General features: G+C 44.2%; 1 protein-coding gene across 2 annotated transcripts in view; it reads right to left on the reverse strand.

The window, feature by feature from the left end:
• The window catches only part of Ppp3ca (protein phosphatase 3 catalytic subunit alpha), a 266,037-nt gene extending 242,252 nt beyond the window's left edge, over positions 1-23,785 (reverse strand). For both annotated transcript variants that reach the window (XM_021157311.3, XM_029475530.2), the window contains exon 1: positions 23,130-23,785. In XM_021157311.3, coding sequence (XP_021012970.1) covers positions 23,130-23,187 — 58 coding nt within the window. In that variant the 5' untranslated portion in view covers positions 23,188-23,785. The remainder of the gene's footprint in view (positions 1-23,129) is intronic.
• Positions 23,786-24,294: the final 509 nt, after the last annotated feature.

Raw genomic sequence — 24,294 nt, forward strand, 5'->3', positions numbered from 1 at the left:
ACCGTGCCTAACCTCTGGATATGGTCTCGACAAGTAGAGATGTAATCTCAATCCTCCATGCATCCCTGCCAACATCACTGTTGACCATGAGGACAAACACAGAAAGGAGTGCCTAATTTTGACACTGCGTCATACTCTGGGGACTCTGACCTTAGGGAACATGAACCAGAAAACATGTTTTCCTGCTCAGCACCTTGTTGGTGGTGGTGGTGGTAGCAGAACGATAGAGAGATGAGGTGAGAGAACATGCTAAAACATACTTTGTTCATAGGTGTCATGAATAACATCTCATACCTTTATGCCAATTTAGAAAAGGAAAAGTATAAAGATAAAGGGGGCCTGAAATTTATCTTAGCTTGGGCTGTCTGCCCTGACACCATGAAAAGCTACAGGTTAGTGGAAATGGCCAGCTTAGAGTTGCCTCAAACTCACAAGCATGTGCTAATATTCTTTAATTCCAACTAAGCTTCTAGTACCCTAAGTCCTATAAGCTAGTGTTTTACAAGCATATCCAAAAATATATTCACACCTCATGTCAGGTTACTTCACACACACACACATACACACACACACACACACACACACACACACACACACTCCTTTACAACCCAATATGGTTAATGCCCACTGCTCCTCACAGGCTGCTATATTAGAGGACGTGGTCCCCAACCAATGAAGCTTAGTGGGAAAGTTAGGCAATTTTAGTGGTATAAGGCTTAGATCATGAAAGGATGTCACTCCTAAGGATCTCTGAAGGTTATACCCATCACTGACCCAGCCTTTCACTCTCTCCTTCCTGGCCCAGCTACAATGTATGAAGTTCCACCATATGTTCTGGCCACTGCAGGCGGCTCCTCTTGCCCAGCCTTCACCAGCAGCATGGACTGAACTGGAAGTCAAAATAAGCCTTTTCTCCTGTAAGATGTTTCTTCTGTTTAGCCACAGTGATAAGCAAAGTACCTAACGCCTACCCAAAACACGAATACTAACTGGGTCAAAGGTTAGCTGATGGTAGGTTCCTAATGGTTCCCCATCCCTTTATGCAAGCAGCATGTTAAAGGAGAAAAAGTAAATCTCCAATGACTTATAATAGCTTGAGTTCAGAATCATTTCAGGTTATTTACAGGAATATTTATAAAAAGTGAGATGGCATTCATTGCTGGAAAATGCTTAAGCATTAAAGGGTTAAGTTTCCATAAACGAACCGATTTTCAATACAAACAAATATCCTACTAAGGGTCGGTCATAAAGCAGACCTAGGAGGTAGCATTCCAAACTATACCAACTGAAACATAATCATCCGCTTATTAAGTTCAGGACAGGTGAAATAATGTGTGATTAAGAAAGAATGTATTTTGAAGCAGATTGTTGCAGCCATGAAATGTCCTGAATAGAAAATTCAGATAGACCACCCCAGCTTACACACTAAGCTTGGCTCTTTGGTGGGTCTCTGTATTCCAACATAGAAAAGCCCTGGCTGGCTGTAACCCCAATAAAGGTAGAGCGCAACCCAAGTAAGAGGAAGAGCACTGGTGCGCATGCTTATTTATCTTCACTCAAGTGACAAGGAAGCTTTGGTGATTTGCAATGTTTTTTGGTCAAACGATTCATCACAATACAATGGACATGGTGTATGCTTTTATATCCACCAACCATCTATTGGCCCAGAACTGTGCGCCTTACCTGTAATTTATAGATGATACGAATGAAGTCCAGCATAGCAGATTGCCCTATAGGTTTGTCCATACACGCTTATTTTTTTAGGGTATCTCTAATTGTAAAACAAAGGTAGGGGGCTGTACAAGTAACTAGAGGAGTTATGCTGTTATTATTGGTAGGAGTGATGGTAATCTTTTAAAAGACATGATTCAGAAGCCACATATATTTATCTGAAGAAACAAACACAAGACCAGTTCAGTGCTGGGTGTTACCTTAGAGTGTATTGTTGCAACAATAAACAAGCAAAGCGATTCTTGCCCCGAGGCCTCAAAGTATTTCCATAGACCAAAACACCCATCAGATGAGAATAAGCTCTCACTTTTCTATGTAGCAATGCACATTTAGTTTATAATTTTCATCTTAGGTCCCCAAAGCAGGTCTCATTTGCTGCCTTCTGGCACAAAATGAGGGTTCCATACTAAGCTAACTAAGAAGCAGTGAACCGCCCTCTAACCTGGGAGCATCCAAAGCAAAGCAGCTCTGTACCAAGGGAGCTTCAAACACAAGCGGGAGAAGGATTGATTTACACAGGAACGAGACAAAACTGCAGAGACAAAAGGCAGAGCCAGGGCCTAAAGAAAGGTGTTTCAACAGGAACGCTGTTAAGAAAGAGGAAAAAAACGAGCTGGCCAGAAGGTGCCTGTTGCAACAGAGGATGTCTCAACTGCAAGGACCATGTAGAGTCCTACCCGCTGCAGAAAGAAGGCTGGCGCTTTCCCTCAACCCCTGTTAAGACTGAAAAGCGTCTTCGTTCATTTGTCCTTCAATACTTCAGACCTTGTCAAGTGAGCTCCGCTGAACATACTTAGGCTTTCTGGTTAAATGTTAAGTAAATAGTCATCACTTTCTTCACAGAGTACATTTTTCTGCGCCAGCAAAAACATGCCTAATCATGCCCAAAAAAAAAAAAAAAAAAAAGATATAGCAGTTGATGCCAAAACACATTCAAATTGCTACTGCTATGATCTGAATTATGTCTCCTTGAAACTTGCCATGTGGGAATCTTCATCTTCCAGGCAATGGAATGATGAGAGGACATGTGTGGGATCAACCCCAGACAGACTCCTCACTCTTCAACCATATGAGAAGTCAGAGAGAAAAACAGTTCCTTAGCAGACCCACTCTACAGCCACTTTAACTAGCCAGCCTCAAAAGGCTTCAAGGGAGAGACTGTCTCTAAAGGCCCCCCAAAGGAAGGGTGTGGAAAAGATTTCAAACTTCAAGACAGTGTACAGTAGTTCATTTTTATGCAAAATAGATAAAATCTTAGAAGCAATTTAGGCCCCCGAAGACATGATTTTACAAAATATGCCTATTGTAAATTAATGAACCAATATGCATTAAGCCTGAGTGATGGTTCCTAGCCCAGAGTCAGTACTCTCTATTCATCATTTCATCTGAATTTTACTAATCAATTAGCAAATAATGAGTTACTTACCAAGACTGACAACAGATATATAACCACTTTTCTAGAAAACTATGACTTCTGTCTATTGACCGTGTGTGTCAGGCTACACTCTCCAGCTTTGCGATGGAGGGAAACATGGGTCCCAGAGCCAAAGTCTGTGCATTTGCTAATATAATGTGCAGGTCTGCTTTAAAATTCTTCTTCAAAGAAATAAAAGCAATATAGAAAAGTCATAATTAGTCTGCCTCGTAAGGCCATGAGGCCACCTGACCTAATCCTTTAATGGCCATGCACATTTGAAATTCTTCAAAGTGGGGTAGAGTTCTGGCTCTGAATCCCAGTTTTACTACTCTTTGGCCCTGTAGCCATGAGTAAACCCTAAGTTATCTGACTCAAAGTTCAGCAGGGATTTGCTTCTCACCCATCTCACAAAAAGTACCTCAGGGACGAAGGAACTGACTCTTGGGAAAAACAGCTGACACCAAAGCAGTCAAGTTTCATCTAAACTTTAGTCCAATGAGTCTAGTTCTCAAAGATGAAAGAAAGCAAAGGAGAGGGACATGGAAAGAGACATGGGTGTCTCCTGAGGCTGAGTGCTTGTTGTCAGCGCCATAATCCTTCTGCATCCATTCTCTCCCCTAAGGTTCAAAACTAGACTATTGGAAATAGCCACAAGGAGCTCTCAGGAAATCCCAGAGTTCTATGCCCTGGGATACATGCATGAAGAGGCGGTGGTCGGTTGTGTAACAGCAGAAAGGGCCGGGTGGATAAGACAACACAGCCCCAGCAACACTGTGTCTACAAGTGGCACCTTCTCTTCCCACTTCCCTCTTTGCTGGACAAAATCCCAGGGTAGCTGAGGACAGCTAGATATAGAGCAAGGAATCTTCCGGAGCTCACAGGACAGCAGTTCAGGTAAGAGCAGATGGTACCATCATCATCTGCGGCATAATTACATAATCATTTAAAAATGTATATTCGCAGGGCTGGAGAGATGATTCAGTGGTGAAGAGCACTGACTGCTCTTCCAGAGGTCCTGAGTTCAATTCCCAGCAACCACATGGTGGCTCACAACCATCTGTAATGGGATCCAATGCCCCCTTCTGGTGTGTCTGAATACAGCAACAGTGTACTCATGTAAATAAATAAATCTTAAGAAAAAAAAACTAAAAACAAATATATATTAATACACACACACACACACACACACACACACACACACACACTAGCATTGACAATTCCATCATTGTGGAAATAAACCCCATCATTCATCAAACCTCACAGCGGGAAACACTGAAAAGGACAAAATTTTACCCCGTGCTACAATACACTGTTCAGCATAGAACAAAAGAGAAAAGGTCAGTAAAAATCACACTCAGACACAGCACACACCAGCAATCCAGTATTCAAAAGGCCGAAGTGGGAGGACTGTGAAGGCAAGGCCCCAGTGAGCAGCTGATCTCCAATGGCTGCCTATCTAACAGGCATGTGGTCCTGGCTTCAAATATAAGCACAGTTCTCTCTCCTTCCCCTTCCCTTCCCTCCCTAGGTTTTTCTCTCTCCCTCTCCCTCTTTCCCTCCCTCTTTCCCTCACCCTCTTCCCCTCCTTTCCTAGGTTGCCCCTCCCCCCATCAATGCTGGCTTCATCTCTCTCTGACATACATAAAGAGTGGTATAAGAAGTGGTACTTCTGCTCAGTCCAAGGGGACTGGACTCTAACCCTATTGGGTAACTTAGTGAGACACAGGCAGGCCTTTCTCCGATAAGAAAAACGTCTTGTGTAGTACAAAGACGCTACCCTATCAAGTTGGGTCAGAATAAAGCAAAATCAGTGAAATATGTTTACAGGCAGCATTTACTAGAAGATTCTGGAGAAGGCTGCTCTTTATGTTAATCTCCCACTTTACTTGACCAGTGCTCTACCACTGAGCCTTGTCCCTAAGCACCTGTCCCTTCTTTTGACACAAGGCCTCACTGTATATATAGCTTTGGCAGTCCTGAAATTCATTGTATAGATCCGGTTAGACTTGAATTTACAGAGACCCACCTGCCTCTAATCTCCTACTTTAAAATGTACTCTTAAACTAGGAATTAAATTCACATTTTTGGAAAAGGTACCCAAATGTCTCTCATATATTTTCTCACCTTGTTCATAAGTAGATTCACTGGAGTGTGTACTCACTGGTTGGTTGAGATATTCCTAGGTGATTCACACATACCTTATATTCATGAAATAGTAAAACTATCCATGTATACAAATGATAAACAGCAGATAATTGGCGCCCTTACATGGAAAGGCTTTTTTCAAGAAAAACCTGACTTTAGTACTAAAATACCCTAGGCAGGAAAATTGTAATGTATATTGTGTTTTTTTCAAGTCATGAAGATCTCGTGTTTCAAATTAACTCTTAATTAACAAAACCAGACTTGTCAATAGAACACTCCAGTTGTTAAGAACTCCTACTTAAGAACTCAAGATAGTCAAAGGTTGTGTTCTATATGTTAACAAACACTGTTATGAACAACCAAAACGTAAGTCATAATGGAGTCCAAGATCACCAAACAAATGCCACAGGGAGCAAAATGAGGAAAAGAAAACATGACCCTACTTGGATACCAGCAGGGAACACATGTTCCCACATGCAGAGTTACTCATCATGAAGCCAGGAAGCATAAGAGGCCCAGTATGAAGCTGAGCTATCTGAATGCAGACACCTGAGGACCGACACAGAGTGTGAACATCTTCCCATATACCTGTGACTTTCAACCTCTGCAACCACGGGATTTCCCAACAACGCTCAAACCAGCTTCAGCTAAATCAGAAACGTGTATCAGTTGGGGGCTCAAGAATCAAATCTCTCCAACTGCATGCTTTGGATGAAGCATCAGAATGCAGGACCGTTGCCACCCTCCCCAGGTCTTCACGAAGGATTAAATATGCAGTTTAAAAGTGCAGCTGTGCTGGTCCTCTGTGGGTCAGAGACTCCTAAAGTAGTAAATGAAGTTTCCTGATCTCAAAACAGTTCACATTTGCATCGAAAACTGCTACAATGAAACCACATGACTCCCTCCTCAGAATGTTTCATGTGACATCTCCTTGAAGTGGCTTTCACTTTGGCTATGTGCGGCTTCCTTTCTTTGCTTTAGTGACAGAGATATAGAAACGAATCTAAAGGAGCAAAGCCCCTGCAGTGAATGCCAGCAGTATGTGGTAGCCAGCACTAGATTCATTCTTCAGTTCTCAGCAACAGGAAAAACTAAAGATCCAATAAAAAAGATGTCTCCTCCGAGTATCTCATAAGCACCTCCTCAATGTTTCCCGTCAGGAAATTCTCATTTATACTTCAGTGCTATTGCTCATGAACTTCAGGTATTTCTAAAATGGAGAAAAATAAGGATACCCTCATCTTACTGGACCCTCCCACTAAAAAAAAAATATAATTTCAGCAGCAACAGAACTTTATATAAAAACAAGTCCTTGCTTGGGGGGGTGGGGGGGGAGGCAGGTTAGTTAAGAGTGTTTCCTTAGCCAAAAGCCCTAGGATTTATCGCAGAGCTGGATAAACCAGGTTTGCTGACTTGTGCCCCAATCCCAGCACCAAGGAATAAAAACAAGAGAATCAAAAGTTCGAGGGCATTCACAGCTACACAGCCAGATAGATGCCCAACCGGGCTACCAGAAGCCTTGTGTCAGAGCTGAAGAATTAAGTTAGAGCCCTACTTCTGCAAAAGACTCAAGTTCAAGTTCCTAGCACCCACAATGGGAGGCTCACAACTGTTTGATAATCTACCTCTGAGTGATCCAATCCCCGGAGAGGCCTCCAGAGACCCCTGCACTCGTGTATGGATGTCTACAAATACATGAACATCACTGTTTCAATGGAGACCCTGTCTCAAAACAAATTCACTTATAAGTTTTGTTTTCATGCATAAAAGAAATGGTTTGTATTTTCTCTTCAAACTAGTGTCACTGTGGTAAAATCTCAGGGTTTGAGGTCAAGATTGCTGGAGTCGTAGCTGAATAAACACTTGCTCAAGGACCCACTCACTACAGTGGGTACCAGAGATACTTAGAAATGAACCCATCCTCTGGAAAGACAGACTTGAAATGGCATTAATGACTTGAAAATCAAAGATCAGAAAGCATAAAGTCACTTCATGGGTCACTGATTTACTTGGAGCTAGAGCCTGTGAAGAGACAAAGGGGCCTACAAAGGATAAAGTCTTCTCTCTCAAGGCAAAGGTTATATTTAAAGGTTATATATAGTGCATAATACTTGCCAATGAGAAACATTCTCCACCCATTGTTCCTGGGAAACCCATTTCCCTTACCTCTGGGATCACAACAATGTGCAGAATGAAGCCACTGGACTTGATGTGTGTGGAAGGCTTATGTGTACACGGCCTTGTGAGGGAATGAGCGAGCATGCACATGTAGGAAACACGCCTGTACACACGCATGTGGAAACCAAAGAGTGATGTCCACTCATCTGCCTCGCTCACTCTCCATTTTATGTTTTGAAACAAGATGTCTCATCAAACCCAGAGCTACTCTATTCAGTTAAACTGCCGCGGATGTCCCATCCGATGTGGGGGTTACAAACAGGCTGCTGGCTCCACCTAGCTTTTACCTGGGTGCTCAGGATGAACCCAGGTCCTCAGGTTTATACAGCAGGTGCTTCAGCAACTGAGCCATCTCCCTACATATGTTTTAAAGAAGCTTTGCAGAGCTGCGATAAAGAAAACAGCACCAGTCGGGTAAACTACCAGAGGGATGACAACCCAAGCACCTCCTTTTTTTCTCTTTTCACTTATTTTGATTGTCTGTTCTCTCTCTCTCTCTCTCTCTCTCTCTCTCTCTCTGTGTGTGTGTGTGTATGTGTGTGTGTGTGTGTGTGTGTGTCTGTCTGTCTGTCTGTTGTTTGTCTGTCTCTCTTCAAACCAAACCTACAAGTTTCTCCTTAACCCAATCTCATCTTTTCCAATATTCTATGTGCAGAACCTACAATAGGAATCTGACAACGTGTTTCCTGTGGAAATTAACTTGGTATCCTGGTTTAGGTGAACGCTCAGATAAATCTACTCAGACACAAATTATAAGGAAAATATTAAATGAATAACTAAGGAGATATGGGCTTAGTGTAGCGTGATCAAATCCAAATGGGTTGTTAAATGCTGTGCTTAGAATTATATAGAAGTTACAAAGTCTACAGCAAAGAAGGCCTAGCTGGCTTATAAATTTACCACATGAAAATTTCATTGAGACAGGATAAGAAGGTAAATCAAAGTTATTACATAATATAATTCAACTTTAACAACATTATTTAAAAGTCTGATACTGAAAAACAAAATGCCAGTATCACCATTTCTGTGACATCGATGCATATACACATATATGAATACCTCCTTCAATTGGATTTAGGGGGGGTTTAAAAAGGCAGAACTATATTCTAGGCATCTCACTAACCAGTTGGGAGGTAGAGTGTGTAAGACAAACCCCAAAGAGTTGCACTGAAGGAGAGGAAAACAAGCTGCAAACATTGGTGCCACATTGTGATATGAAGGGCAGACAGCACACAGCTGTGGCCGTGGGGTGCAGAGGTCCAAAGAGAAAAGCTAAGGAGCCCCACTTATCATAGAAGTTGACTTTGGATTTAAGTTTATTTCAACCTCAGCACTGGTGGCTCAGGGTTGTGGTGGTAGGTGAAGTATGGGGACGGCATGTTCAAAGCCAGCCTGAGCATCCCAGTGGGACAAAACAGGCTGTGACGTCAACTCAGTGACAGAATCCAAGTCCCAGAGCCAGATTGATTGACTGATTGACTGACTGACGATTGATTGATTCATTCATTCATTCATTTGTAATTAAAGGTAGATTACTATGTTTCAAACAACTCTCACCATATAGAACTCATTCTCAACACATCCCTGAATAAAAAGTGTTCTCTCTGCAGCCAGGAACTGAAATGTCAATGAAGTAGTGACAAGATTTCAAGATAAAATAGCATGTGCTTTACAATAAGTAGTTCCAGACTTCATGTATTCATAAGGGTCAAGTACGAGTAAAGCTAAGCTCAATAACTAACGGATAGAGTAGTGATTCAGCTCGGTTGGTATCATGCTTGTCTGGCATTCAGGCAACCCTGGCTTCAATCCCCAACATCCCATAACCTGAGCATGGCAGAGCAAGCCCATAAGCCCAAACACTAGGGAAGTGGAGGGGGGAGACCAAAAGTTCAAGCCCATCCTCAGTTACAGGTCCAGTTCAAGGCTATCCCAAGCCACATGAGCCTGAAGAATCTGTTCAGTTTTGAAAAAGGAAATCACTCTAGACATCGTATGAGAAAATGATTATACAGAAGTCAGGCTGAAGGCAGAGACTGTTGTTGGAGGGTTGCTGCAACAGGGTAGAAGCATTTAAAAGGTCTGAACTGAGTGACAGGTTTGATTGGCCGGATGGATGGTGGCAACATGGCCAGGCCAGGAAACATCGAACAGTTCCCCCACTGTATTTGCACCACACCCATACATAGCAACTGTCGTCGTCGTAGGGCTTGAGAAATCCTTCCAGAGGGGGAAAGAACAGGTTGTAAATATAGATGTGCTAGTCATCCGTCTACAAGCAGTCATCGGCGATGACTTGAAGGAAGCAAGACAGCCTGGAGGGCTGAGCACAGAGATACAAGAACACGAACATGCAGGACTTGGTCAAGAAGAGCTGCAAACAAAACAGAGAAGGGGCAAAGCCATGGAGCACACAGCCCATCTGTTCAAAGGGAACGGAGTCTGGACTCGGGAAAGTCTTTGCAGACCAATATGAACTTCTTCTCTGTAAGGGCAGAGGCCCCCAAGCCACCAGGAGAGTGGTGGACAGGATATGAGGAAACACATACCTAATGCAAAGAAAGCCCTTCTAGGAGCAGAAAGCCTGGCTCTCCAAGGAGCTGTTGTCTACTAAAGCAACAGCGCCTGTCACGTTCCAAAGGCTCTTTCTGAGCAGACCCCAGGCTTGGCGTTGCTTCACGGAATTTCTCTCCTTGTCTCAAACTTGCAAACTTAGCACCATCACTTCTTTCAAGATGAGAAATGAATTCAACGCGGACACGTGGCTTCCTGCCACGGGCTTGCAGTGACATATAGAGAATGCAGGGCTGAATTCCAGATTTATCCAGAAGTGAACTAAGGCCTCTCCCAAGGTAGGTGGCCTCTTAGTCATCTTACAGGAAACAAGCTTTTTTTTTTTTTTTTTAGTTGTATTTGTTTGTCTGTTTGTTTGTTTGTTTGTTTGTTTAGAGATGGGTCTCACTGTCTGGCTCTGGCTGTCCTGGAACTCTATATAGATCAGACTAAACTCAAGCTCACAGGTATCTGCATGCCTCTACCTCCCAAGCACTGGGATTAAAGGCGTGCATTATTACCCCTGATGAAAAAATCCCTTTTTTAAAAAATAGCTGAACTACTAGATTTTTAAAGTCAGTCCTGCTTTCAGTAGCCCATGCTTACGATTTATCATATACTAATCACAACTTAGAATAACTGCAGAATTCCAGTTATAAAACTCCCATCACCCCACTTCCAATCCCCTAAAAACCATATTTACTCTACAATGCAGGGCTACAAGATGGTGAGTGGTTAAGAGGACTCAGATTCAGTTCCCAGCATCAACAGCTCCTTCTCTTAAGAGATTTGAAGCCTCTAGCCTCCTTGGGTGCTCTCTCTCTCTCACACACACCACACACTCCTCTCTGAGGTCCACATAATTTAAAATAAAATAATCTCAGTGTCACTTGAAACAGCCAAGAAAATTAAGATTGGTTACTTTTTTTTTTTTTTTTTTTTGCTAGAAATAGAAGCACAGCCTTTGGAGATTCTCTCTCTCTCTCTCTCTCTCTCTCTCTCTCTCTCTCTCTCTCTCTCTCTCCTGGGCTCCCACACTGCAGGGCACCTTCAGCTAGGAGAGTAATTACAGCTACTTTGTCATGTAGAATTGACTTTTGTTTTCTACACTGCACATTAACCTTCTCAAACTGGGACAGATTTAAGGCGAGCCCCAGAACACAGTGTACAGCTACTTCTGGTAGTTATTAAATGTCCAGTGCCTACAAAGACAAAACGGATGGATTCAAACACATTTTGATAAGCGGTCAACAGTCATTTTAGATCCTCAACAGGTTCAGTCTGGCTATAGGCCACAGGCAATGTTATCTTAGTGGGAATGGAGGAAAGGCAGTCTAGAAAGCTGAGTGGGATTTATAAAAGCTGAGTTCCTAAGGCAAGGCATGGGCTACTTGCTGGGCATCAGTAACTACCAAAGTGCAGACAATTTAGTCAGTTCACTGATTTATATTTTAGTAGCATGTCTGAAGGTTTTTCTTTCAAAATATCAATGTTTTCTTAAACTGTAACTGATCCTAGAAGTCCATACAGGGGCTGAAGAGATGACTCAGCAATGAAGAACACTTGCTTAAGAGCCTCCCAGAGGACACAGGGTCTATTCCCAGCACCTGCATGGCAGATCACAAATGTCTGTAACTGTAGTTGCAGGGGATCTGACACCTTCACATAGGCACACATGCAGGTAACACACCAATGCATATGGAAAATAAATGTTTAAAAAAGAAAGCCATATAAAGTAGCTGCTGGGTGTGTTGTGAAGAAAGGAACTTTGAAATCTCGACAGAGGTTCCCACAGCATATCCCAATGTCTATTCAGTGTACAGACCTGCCTCTCATATGTATATCCTCCCAGCGTGGGCCCAAGCCTTTCCTGCCTTTCTGATGCGTCGGACTTGACAGTCTCTGGTCCAGAGCACTGGCATGACGAAACATGGAGTCTAATGAGTTATCATCATCCAACACGTCCAGGGAAACACAAGCATAGTTTCCAGGAACACTACTAGAATGCATTCCAATTCAAAACCAGACCAAGCAGGCTGCAGGCCACGTACCTTGCCCTCCACCACTTATACTCTGCAGCTCTGGCTCCATCTCTTCCGGTCAGAACAGGGCTGAGAGCCACCCTCTCATGAGGGAACTCAAATCCACTTGTGAAACACTCACAAATGTTTGTCCATTGTTATCAGTAATTAATACTTCAGAGCAGAGTTAACGCAACAACATGCTCTGATACCACAGCTGCGCGCCCATGGCCGGCTTCAAATCTCAGCAAAACGTTTTATCAAATCACATTTAATCCTTTGAGGTAATGAAATTGAATGGACTTTGAAGCTGTTTATCCATGGCCCTTGAGTTAGGCACAGTGGCTCTGATTGAGTGGGAAGCTAATCTGCCACTATGGCGTGCTGGGAAATTGACCAAGAGATCCGCTTTGCAGCCACCCCGCTCATACATCCAAGGTGCTCAGCTATCCAACCATCTTTGTCACTTGCTCACATTATGAACAAAAGGCTACAGAAAGTCACTGGTGAGATACAAATACTTTCTAGGTTCTGGGATGTCCCTACTTACAGGGATTAAGTATCAGGCACCCTAAAGCCGCAAGGGACTGGGAGAAGATAAAGGGAATTTCAAAGCTTAGAGTATCACGACAGGGTAATCCATATCCAGTCAGAGGATATGGTATGGTGGACAGAGCCTATCTGTGGGAAGTTTCTGAGCCTCAGGCAGCTTACAGGTCAGCGTGCAGGCACAGGAAAGCCACAAACCAAACTGGAGGAACCCAACTCAAAGGGCTGATGGACCATGATCAATGTTTGGTCAAACTTCCAACATCAAGGACTCCATTAACCTGACTTGGAGTTAAAGGTCTGCTAATAATATTCAGAATGACCTAGAAACCACCCTGTGTGCCTACGGAGCTGGAAGACTTAGGAACAAGGGTGCTGTATATACCATGGAATGTGTTCTCTCAGAGAAAACAGACAAAGCACAGTCTTTGGAACACAAGGAATTCATTTTCAGAGAAATTGGACTGCAGGCTGGAGAAAGCGTTTCTTGTAGGCAGAGCTACCCGGGATGGCAGGATGAGGAAGAGGCCTGAGGAGCAGCGGAGGTCCCTCTCACTTGACCGGAGCCTGAGAGGGCAATGTTCCCATCCTTCACGAAGGCCTGACAGGGGCTCCACGTTAGCAATTGCTTTAGCTAAAAATTCAGCTGCACACTCCAACCACAAGACTCTCAATTGCCAGGCACAGACCTAGACTTGAGTAACACTAAAAGAAAAAAATAAATAAAATAAAGTAGGGGTGAGTTTCTGTAACAGATCGTGAGCTGGATTCCCCAGGTTACTACCAGCATTAAAAAAAAAAAAAAAAAAACTCATAATTCAAACTAAATTCTTTAGTATACATGGTCACATTTGTACTCAAAACAAGTCCTGTTTATTCTAAGATGACAAAATAATCTATTCTAGTGTTAAACGTCCCTAGTCTTCTTTCCCCCCTCAATTTGTGGCCTAAATTTCTGATGCTTTCAAACACTGACTCACCTGAGTGTGATTTCGCACACTCAGTAACCTACGACTGCAGACTCTGGTTAAAGCACAGCCCAGCTTTTCCTCAATCAGAATTCAAAATCTCTCAGATCCTGTCATAATTAAAAATCCTTTTGGCCTTGTGGTGTTCCCAACACACTCCAGAGTCCTACACCTCTGTGTTTAGAAGGGCACTGTGGAACACAGCCAAACAAAGAGGATTCTGACCAGAAGTGGATACAACAAAAAGATTCCTTTCCTGTTGGTGAACACAGAAAGTCATAACTTAGTAACAATATTTTTACACAGGCTAAGGTAGTTCCCTTTATCTTATTGTTTTGTTTTGGTTTTGTTTTTTGTTTTTGTTGTTGTTGTTGTTTTTGTTGTTGTTTTTGTTTTTCCAGGCAGGGTTTCTCTGTGTAGCCTTGACTGTCCTGGAACTCATGCCTAGAAATGAAAGTTTTTCTGTGGAGTGGAGACAGCGTTGATACTGGGGTAAGTGAGCCCCTGTTTTAGCACAAAAAGCAAGAGGAGCCTGGAAAGGCCCCTGGGTGCAGGGAGGGGACCTGCTTGAAGGAGGCATACAACCCAGAGTGGACTGCCTGGGGTTTCAAGCTCATCTGTGAAATGGACTCAGAGCGGATGTCTCATTTCCTAGGCCTCCCAGGTGGTGTGAAGTCAAGGGCTCAATTGTTCTAACACTGAGGTAGGTATGGGAAGATTGTACAGCCTCTATCATTCAGAAACTGATCCCAAAAGTCTCTTATTGCTGCATTTGCACTCGGCCACTTCCTATACAAACGTGTGACATCTTACATATGTCTTGATTCATAAACTCACAGTTACAAATCTGCATTTGTACATTGATGCCTGACCAAGGCCTCACAACTGCTTGTCACGTGGCCTTTCTGCAACTTACTCTCCCTAACGGGAAAAGAAATCACCACCTCCTTGCAATCACTGAGGAAAATTAATCTGCACATGCTCCCCACCTCCAGTGCCAGGCATGCAACCCATAGCCTTGGACATGCTAGGCAAGCGCTCTGTCACTGAACAATGCACACAGCCTTTTGTGCATCTTGTAACTGACAGAGGTCCACTTAAAACAACACCCACAGTCCCGTCAGTGATATTTCTGCATTCTGGTCACTGGGCAAGTAATCATAGATGCTCAGGGAACAAGGACACTGCATAATCCCCAGTAAAACACACTTCTGCAGAACTGTAGCTTAAAAATCAAGACATTATCAGATGTCTGTAAGCTAATCTTGACTTAATTTGGACAAAACTTCAAAATAGAACTCCATACCTTAAGAACTTGAAATGCATCTCAGGTTTTCTGTTAATTCATAACATAACAATTATGGATCACAGTTGTACTGTGTAGCAGGCTCTCTTCTAGAGCTGAACACATAAAGACAAATGGAACAGAGTCCTCTTCTCTCTGCGTCAGGGTTTCTCAACCTTCCCATTGCTGTAACCCTTTAATACAGTTCTTCACGATGTGGTGGCCCCCAACCGTAAAATTATTTTCACTGCAACTTCATAACTGTAATTTTGCTGTTGTTATGAATAGTAGTGTAAGTATCTGTATTTTTCCAATGTTCTCAGACAACCCCTGTGAAAAGTTCACTAACACTCCCAAAGGGGTCACAACATACAGGGTAATAACCACTGAGCAAGGACTTGTTACTTCCAGAGGAGGAGAGGCAGACAAAGAAAAAAACCAAGCCATTGGCACAACCTGCTCCCAGAAAGGTGTTCAGTGCAGGATTCCCTAGACTTCAACTGAAGGTGTCAATAGAAGTGCAAGAGAGCAGGAGTGTAAACTGAAAACCCAAGGCCGGGAACTGAGTGACCAAAAGAACTGTTCCTATCCCAAGAACGAGGCCCACCCAGGAAAAGTAACATTAGCTATGTGCAATAAACTAGCAAGCCTAGACTCCATCCTTTAAAAAAAAAAAAAAAAAAAAAGGCTAAATTTCTCTGTCAAAAGCAAACATAGAGCGGCACAATGCTGAGTGCAGTTCTGTCATTTTAAAAGACTGCAGATTACACTTTTAATTTAATCTGATAGGATGGAATTGCTTACAAGATACTTAAAAACAAATGTCAACAGATGGCTCGAAGCCCACTCAGCGGAGACCAGGACTCAGCAGAGTGGGAGCCATGGTTTTTTAACTTCTCATGGCCCGTTCATCTTCCAGCTGGATGCTGTCCAATGGCATTTCAGGGCCAGAAGACGACAAGAGGCTACAACGGCAAGAATGGTACACACACACACACACACACACACGAAAATCATAAAGCAAGATGCATACAAAGGAGGGCTTGAGTTTTGCATTTCGTTTTTGTTTTCTTTCAAAATATATCAGATCATTTTCTTATAAAATCAAAGTCTGGGCACTAATTAACATAAAAACCATCCAATAATTCCAGGATTAGATGAATAATTTATCTTCCCAAACGTGTCAAAAACTGATTGCTTTAACTGATTGATAAAATCAGTATTTTTATTACAAAATAAAGTGTTCAAGTTAAAGCGCATAATCTCAGATTTTAAAAAAATAATAATAATTTTTAAATTTCTCAGACACGAGCAATTAAAATGACCAAACAAGAAGGCCACCCTCAGCACTGCTAGGTCACCTTCTTTCTGCCTTCTCATCCTCCAGGTCCTGAGTGGGCTGAAGAAGGAATTTTCCAGTCATCAAATACAACCATTCACAAGGAATCAGAACTTGAAAGGAAAAGAAAAGTCAAAACAAACAGAATTTGTCTGTGTTTATAGCTTAAGACAACACATGAAAACACCACAGTGGGTCAAATCATTCAAGGAGTATTTACTGGGTACATAACAGGCCATGCATCCTGGTAAACACCACAGGTCGGACTGACCAAGCTCTCAAAACAAAACTCTGATTACAAATGTTGGCAAATGTTATGCACTCCTGAGTACACGCAAAACCTAGGATACAGGTGAGGATCCGGTGGGTGGTCTGTGATTTCCAGGACATTCTGTTATTCCATAGAAATAAATGCACCTTTTGAATCAGAACTAGAAATTCCTCCCAAGGAGGAAAAGTTGAGGAATCACAATTGCTGTGGAAAAAGACTCTCTGTGTGTGTTAAGACTAGATGGCTCCCAGCAATTATTTTTCTTAGTTTCCACCACACACACACACACACACAGAGGCACCCCACACACCTTTCTCTACAAGTGCCAACAATAACTCTTCTGGCTTCATAACTGTTGGTCACTGTCTGAAGCTGATGACCGATGAGAGGTGGTGTGTCGCAATCATGAGGCAGCATCTAGAAACTTGTGAGAGCTTGTGTGCCTTGCTCTTCTGCAGACAAATTCAGCACTTCCAGTTGGAAGACACTGAAGTTCACAGAAAACCAGAATCAAAGTCTGAAAATCAAGCTGCAGTGTCTTTTACTAAGAGATCATAGCACGGAGTGGAAAAACACAACATTCTCTCATGCTGTGTCCTATACACCAACCACCGGCCCCTTGCATTCCCAGGGTAGCTATTAGCAAACACCGCCCATCGGCACATCTGAGTGTGACGATACAACTTGGGTACCCCTACTTCTTCCTATGAAGGTCTCAAAAAATCTATTTTATTTCATCATTAATTTATTTGCTTAGACAAGACTCATTTCTGCCATGTTAGTACACACTGAAAATCGATTTCAGACTCTAGCTGTATAAATGGGTCCCCAAGCTGGTAGTAGATCAGAGTCTGTAAACTGGGAGTAAGATATGTTCTAAACTACAAGTGCATGCTTTAGGAACATGAAACTCAAGTGATAATTTCATATATGTGGCAGAAGTACCTGCATAATGAAATAAAATGACAAGTACTAAAGGCTTAGCTTACAAGCCAAAGTCCCCTTTTAGGGCCCATGTCCCTCTCCCTGAATAGCTACAGCCTTAAAAAAAAAAGTGATCGTTTGCTGATACTTTCCCTGAAATTCCTCTAGAAATTAACATGGAGAAGAGCAGCATTGGCCAATGTCATTATCAGTAACTCTGACAGAGGCTTACAGCAGGAACCTCAGAGGAAAGTGCTTTTCATCAGAGTGTACTGTTTCTGTCTCTGGTTACACACCTTAAAGAAAAGACATCTTCACCAGGATTTCTTCAGTAACCTCATGCCAAGACCAAATAGGATTATAACAATTTCCCAAACATATCGGCAGAATGGCCCACTTCTGCTAATTCAGAAATAGAGCAAATACGTTTTTACATAGCCAGTGATTTAGAAAAGCAAACTGGCAAGAAATTGTGGAAAGATCCTAAATCGAACAGAAAGTGTCTACTTTCAAGCAAGAAGAGCCTGCTTATGCACAGAACAGAGCCCATCCCCTCACCTGCATTCTCCTCCCACCTGTACCCTTTCGCCTGTTCTGCCTCCATTTCTTTAGTTACAAAGAATCACCCCTGCAAGCTACTGCAATGTGGCTTTGAATATTACCAGTTCTGACCATTTTAGAGTGACCCGAAAACACACAACGTGTCGTCATTTGTAATTCTCTTTCAACAGTGAGGGAACTGCCATTGTCAAGGAAAACATCCAGGCTTCCTTATGCCACATGACAGAAGAAGGTGGCCTGTTACATTAAAACACAGAGCCTTCAATTACAGAAGATTTCAAGATCTGAGCATAACCCTCTTAAATATCAAGTGACTGCTGCTCCGGTAAGTTGCTGAAAGTTGAACACAATAATTTTTTAATGATCATAAAATTTGGTGCTGAGTCATTCTTTGCCTACCTTCATAATTCCTAAAGTTTCAGCATTTTCTTACAAAGCCTTCACAACAGCGATCTAGACTCTCTAAAGTCGGTGACTGCGACAATGCTACTTGCCAGCGGCAGCACTCCAAATGGACTCCTTATTTGACCTTATCATTAGTTTCAACTTTACACAATGGCACAGAAAAATAAGGGAAACCCTAAGATGACAGCTGTCAAAGCTGACTGCAGAGCGGGAAGTCATACTTTTATGTCCCTATAATTATCATTTTAAACAGGTCAGGAAGAATAAACTGATTCAAAATGGCATATTTTTACCTAACACCAATATCAGCATAAATCACATTAACTAGATTCTAAGGCCGCTAGATTGCTGCCTTTTACTGGCCATCTTTAAATATAGTTGTCTATTTAAAGCAAAGGTTCACTTCTGTACATTAAAATAACAACAACAACATTGTGTTTAGTTCTTCTAGAGGTTGATAGCATTTAGAACCACTGGAATTTCCCTAAATTTCCTTTTCTTACAAACTGTTTGAAAACATTGAATTTGTGTTATCTTTACTTGTAAGAAATCCTAAAAGTAAATATTACTGAATATATCAACCCATTTTATAGTTAGCAGCATGAATTTGTATGCTATCTACTCAGGTATATCATCCATGTCATAATTATGTCACTTGTCATATTAGCTATACTAGCAAATGCCTTTCTTAACAGTCAGTGCTAAGGTAAACTATACCTACCAAATACTGATGCTTAATGCTGATGAACTTAAATCAATTACACTATATTCCAAAGAAAGACCAAACAAATGAAACAAATTGACTCATAGCAAATTTATTAATTAGTTAATTAATTCATTATAATGTACATAAAATAAATTTGAAAAGAGCTTTTCTTGATAGCCCATTGCTTTGTTTCCTTCTGCAAATACAACAGTCATTAGTGATGTGCCAAATTCTTATTTTCTTTCTGAATAGTCACACCAGTGTTTCTCAGCTATAAATACTGACAGCTTACATCATCAATTACTTAGTAACAGTCTGTTGACTCCTGCATTCTTGCTTGTTATGATCTTAGACATCTTCCCAGAATCTCTCTACCTGTGCCTGATTACATGAAGAGATCAAAGGTGACAGTGCGTCCAACAGCAGCTATCGTCCCCAAACCAAACGCAAACATCTACAAAGGAAAACAGAGCACAGCCTACAGGACTCTTCCCAGGAATCTACCCTCTGTCAGCTTGCCAGACTCTGAAAAGTCTATTATTATAATCAGTTTGGGATAAGGTAAAAGGCCCATTATCAAATATTTGAAGATGAGAAAAGAATTATCCAGAGCCAGAGCACAGCCATAAGCTCAACACCACAGTCTAACCTACTCCAAACACTTCTGTCCAAGGGCAAAACTTTATAGTCAAAATGGAAGCTTACAGAGAAGACAGAGAAAGTGGCCAGATACAAAAGTCTCAATAGACTTCTTGGGTATACTGCAGAGGGAACCAGGCCATAGGGTCTGTTGGGGGTGGGGAAGAGCTAGTTACCCTATTAACCTCAGTCTTCTACTGATTGCAGTAGTATCCGCATAGCATTAAAACATAATGTGAGCCAGACATGGTTTAGCATTCCTGAAATCCACCTCTGGAGACTGAGGCAGGAGGATCTTGAGTTTGAAGCAAGCCCTCGACATATATAGTCTTTCTCACAACAAACAAATATAGTTTGCATGCTCCAATAAATGATAAATAAATAAATGGATCAAATTATACTGGTTCTCAACAAACAGAAAGCCAAAATGTTTTCTCTGAATTCTAACAACTTTTACATTTTTTTTTTTTTAACTTCAGAACAGTCAAAGAAACCAACAGATGATTTTCTAGTTGAGGTAATGTTTCTGGAAATAATCTTAAGTTTGTCTCTTGGGCCACCATTCCTCTTTCCTTCTAGAAGTTTAAACACTCTGTACATGATATAGCAGTCTCCACAAGCCTCCACACTGCCTTAGTTGAAAGTAAAACTCAACCTACCTTTCTAAGGTTGCACTCTTGAAGCACAAACCAAGAGAGCTGTAGAAAGCTGTCCTCAAATGACTATAAACAAAACCACAAGCACAGAGTCATTTGTGAAGAGCAATTTGTCATCCGGCAAAAGCCAGATCACAGCCATAAAGATAACTGTAGGAAAAAGCCAAGGCATGCCAAAGGACTGCTCTGACTATTCCTATATGTATCAAATACAGCTACAGATACTTTTTATAGGAGGAGACAAGACCTCAAGAACAGAGATAGCTCCTCAGAGATAAGCTGTTTCCTCTGTTGAGAAATGACTTCAAGAATGACAATTGACATAAAGGTTTCAGAAAATAGGGACTAAAATAATGTTTTCCTGTACTGCATACTATGTGCATTTTAAAATAAAAATATATTCTTCAAATTTTTTCCACTCAGCATACGTGTTGCTTTCCACTTGTTAAATAGGGATATAATATTCAAAGAGATCAAAATAGATGATCATCTCAAAATACTAATCCTGAAAATCTTATGCATGACAAAATGTTGTCTGGAAGCTGTGTCAGGACTTTTAAACCAATGACATAAAATGTGAAGGAAAAAAAAAAAAAAAGCCCAAGAGAAGCCAAGCCACGGCAGCGTGCCCATCTGAAACTCAGGAGTCATCAATAATTTTTTTTTCTGTAAACAAAATCTTCCAGTAGAATCCCTATCCAAACAAGTGTGGGATAAGAGTACTGTTTCCTATTTTGAATCTACATTCCGCACTTATATATCACTTCTGAAAAAAAAACATAAATCAGAATTTTGGAGTTCTGGGTGTGCCTATGTACTACTGGAGGAAGTCATTTATAAAACTCGACACTGAAACATGAGGCCAAAGAACCATGACATGGTTGGATCTGGCTCTGCTTTTTAACTGGTAAACATATCAAGCAATTAGTTGTACATAGCTTACTTGATGACAATAACAATCTAAATACACACTTTAGAAATCCACATTTGACATCTAAAACCGGGAATGTGACAGGACTTTTTTTCAAACACATAGTATCATCTTTGCAAACTATTACTTTGTTTAGGAAACAAAGTATCTTTGCGTTGGAGTTCTGCCTAAACGTCACACATTAAGGAGATACGTGCTGATCATTGCACAAGACGGTGGTGCATCTGAGGCTTTATCACCATTTTTTTTTACAGAGTTATTCCTATTCCATCTTTATTTTGACGGCTCTATGAATCCTACTTTGAAGTAGGAATGATTCCAATATAACCAAAACGAGAGAAAATATTTTATTCTCTCACAAAAGAAAACATAACACACACGCACGCACGCACGCACGCACACACAGCACAGCAGCACAACACAACACAACTCAAAACTTTAAAATCTGAGTAAACGTAGGAGCGAGTATCCTTTCTAAAGCTCCAAAGAACATGGATCAAGTCTTAGGGAGGGCTGGGTTACTTTCACCTAAGTGTTCCTGGAGCAAATGACTTGATTGCTTTGCACTCTAGCTAAGTGCTCTGCTGCATAAGATAAGGTTTCTGATCTCACACACACACACACACACACACACACACACACACACACACACCGCCCCCATCACTCCTTCCAGTTTCAGAGGCCGGCTCTGCACAGGCTGGTGTCCATCTCAGCTTTGCTCAGAACCCTGACCCCAAGAATAAGTGTCACTACTTAATCCTCTCGAATCTGCAGTTCCTCTCCCCATTCCACATTGGAATACAGTGAGAATGGTGGGGATCCCTCTAAAGGATAGAAAGGGCAACCACGTTGTCCCCTTCCTCACCCCACACATCCCCTAGGCTTCTCCTAGCCAGCAACCCAGAGCCATCCCCTGCCAGTTGTACACATACATATCATCCCTAGCAATAAAGACAACCAAATAGCCCGTTACCAAGGGGGTGCTAGGAGCTTGGGGGAAGGGAGCACGGTGAGCTTCCCACCCTAAAGGTGTGCACCAGCGGGGAACCCTTTAAGAGCAATGACAGGTTGGCGGCAGTCAGCCGTGGGTGACAAGGGAGGTCGACAGAGGATCGCCACCGCTCGCGTCGCTCCAGGCCTGCGGGGAAATCCCGGGGCGGCAGCGGGGGCTCCGGTCGTCCCCCGCCTGGCGCTGCCCCCACGCGGCCCCGGTCCCCCCGCCCCCGCGGCGCGCGGCAGCCGGAGCTGGGCTCCCCCCACGCTCTCCCGCTCTCTCGCGAGTCCTGTGCAGGCCCTTCCCGCGGAGGGGGAGGGGGCGCCCAGGGAACTGCTGCAATGGAGCGCCTGGAGCAATGTGCCGGGGCGAGCCAGTCCGCGGCAAGCCATGGCCACATTAAAATGCCCTATTAATTTTTTAAAAGCCATAAATCACCTCCCCTCCCTCTACAAAGAGCAAACCATAAACCCGATCCCATGCAAGCCCGCGAGCAGCCACCCACTTCCTATTTCTGTCACAGCAGCTACACCCTGCCAGCAGTCACCCCCCCCCCCGGGCGCCCCCTCCCGCCACCGCCACCCCCGCCACCGCCTCCCAGCCACTCAGCCATTTGCCAACTGCTGCCCCCCGTCCACAAAAACAAACAAATAAATACATAAATAAAAATAAATGCCCCGATTAGGGCCGGGTGGGCGGTGTGGGGGCAGGGCGCGGTGAAGGAAGGGATCGCCTCTTGCAGGAGATCCTAGAAGGTCCCCGGCGCTAGCCGGAGAGGGACGACCGGGGCGGGGGAGGGGAGGACAGTCGCCTGCGGCACTCGGTGCACCCCGGGCCGACGCGGCGCTGCGCTTACCTTTCACCACCCTGTCGGTCGTCGACAACTTGGGATCAATCGCCTTGGGCTCGGACATCTCCAGCCACCGGGAGGGGGGGACAGCGACGCGCTGCTCGTCCCGTCCGACTGCACACCCCGACCGCACCGGCGGGCCAGACACTCAGCGCCGCCGCCGCCGCGCTGCAAACCGCTCGGCTGGAGCTCCGGGCTCTGGGCTGGCTCGAAAGTTACTGCCGGCTCCGCGCGTCCCTCCTCCGCCGCCGCCGCCTTCACTCCTCCTCCGCCGCCGCCAGCCCCGCCGCCTCGCTCCGGGCTGCGCGTGTGTGCTGGTTATTTATTTATTTTCTGAGCACGCCTCCCGGTTCTTCTTTTATTCTTGGGGACGGGGCGGGGGATGGGGAGGAGAAGCACACGCGAGCACCCACCCCGGCACCGACACCGGGCGCCGCGCAATGGAGCCCCCACGCGCGCACACGGTCGGGATTAAGACCGATCACATGGGGAGGGCCGGGGGCGAGGGAGGAGAGGCAGGGCCGCGGATGTCAGCGCTGCCAGCCGCGCCTCAGCTTCCCGGTGCTGGAGAGGCGGCTGCCGCTGCGGCCGCCGCTGCTTCCCCACGCCGATTGTCGCCGGGCGCCGCTGGGGCCGCGGCAGCCGTAGACGTCCCGCCGCCGCGCTCGTCCGCGATCCTCCTCTGCCTCGCGGCGCCGCTGCTTCTCCACGCACAGGCAACAGCCGCTGAGCTCGGTGGACACAGTCCGGGGCACAACCTCGCCTCCGCCGCCGCGCCGGCCGCCGCCACCACCGCGCCCGCCTCCGCCTCCTCCCCTTCCTCCTCACCGCCCCCGCCTCCAGCGCCCTGGCCACCTCCTCCTCGGGGTCCGCCTTAGGGCCCGCCCCACGTTGCACCTCGCAAGCTCATTGGCTGGAGAGCGCGTCCCTCATCGCTAAGGCGGTGGTCTGGATGACCGCCCCGCCCCCTGCTCTGTTTTCTTCGGGGTGCCAGTCAGTCCCGTGGGCCTGCTGCCTCCACCGCCCTGTGACCGCTCAAGTGTCACTGGAGTGGGCAGGGAGGAGGGAGGCTGGACTGGGAGTAGGGGCCGGGAGGAGCTGGTCTGCTGCGTGCCCCCGCGCCCGCCCACTCCCGAGGTCCTGCACACACTCCCGGGTGGGTCTCGGCCGC

This window comes from Mus caroli, unplaced genomic scaffold, assembly GCF_978045245.1.
Source record: "Mus caroli unplaced genomic scaffold, Mus_caroli_1 scaffold_3, whole genome shotgun sequence".
Classification (NCBI taxonomy): Eukaryota; Metazoa; Chordata; class Mammalia; order Rodentia; family Muridae; genus Mus; species Mus caroli.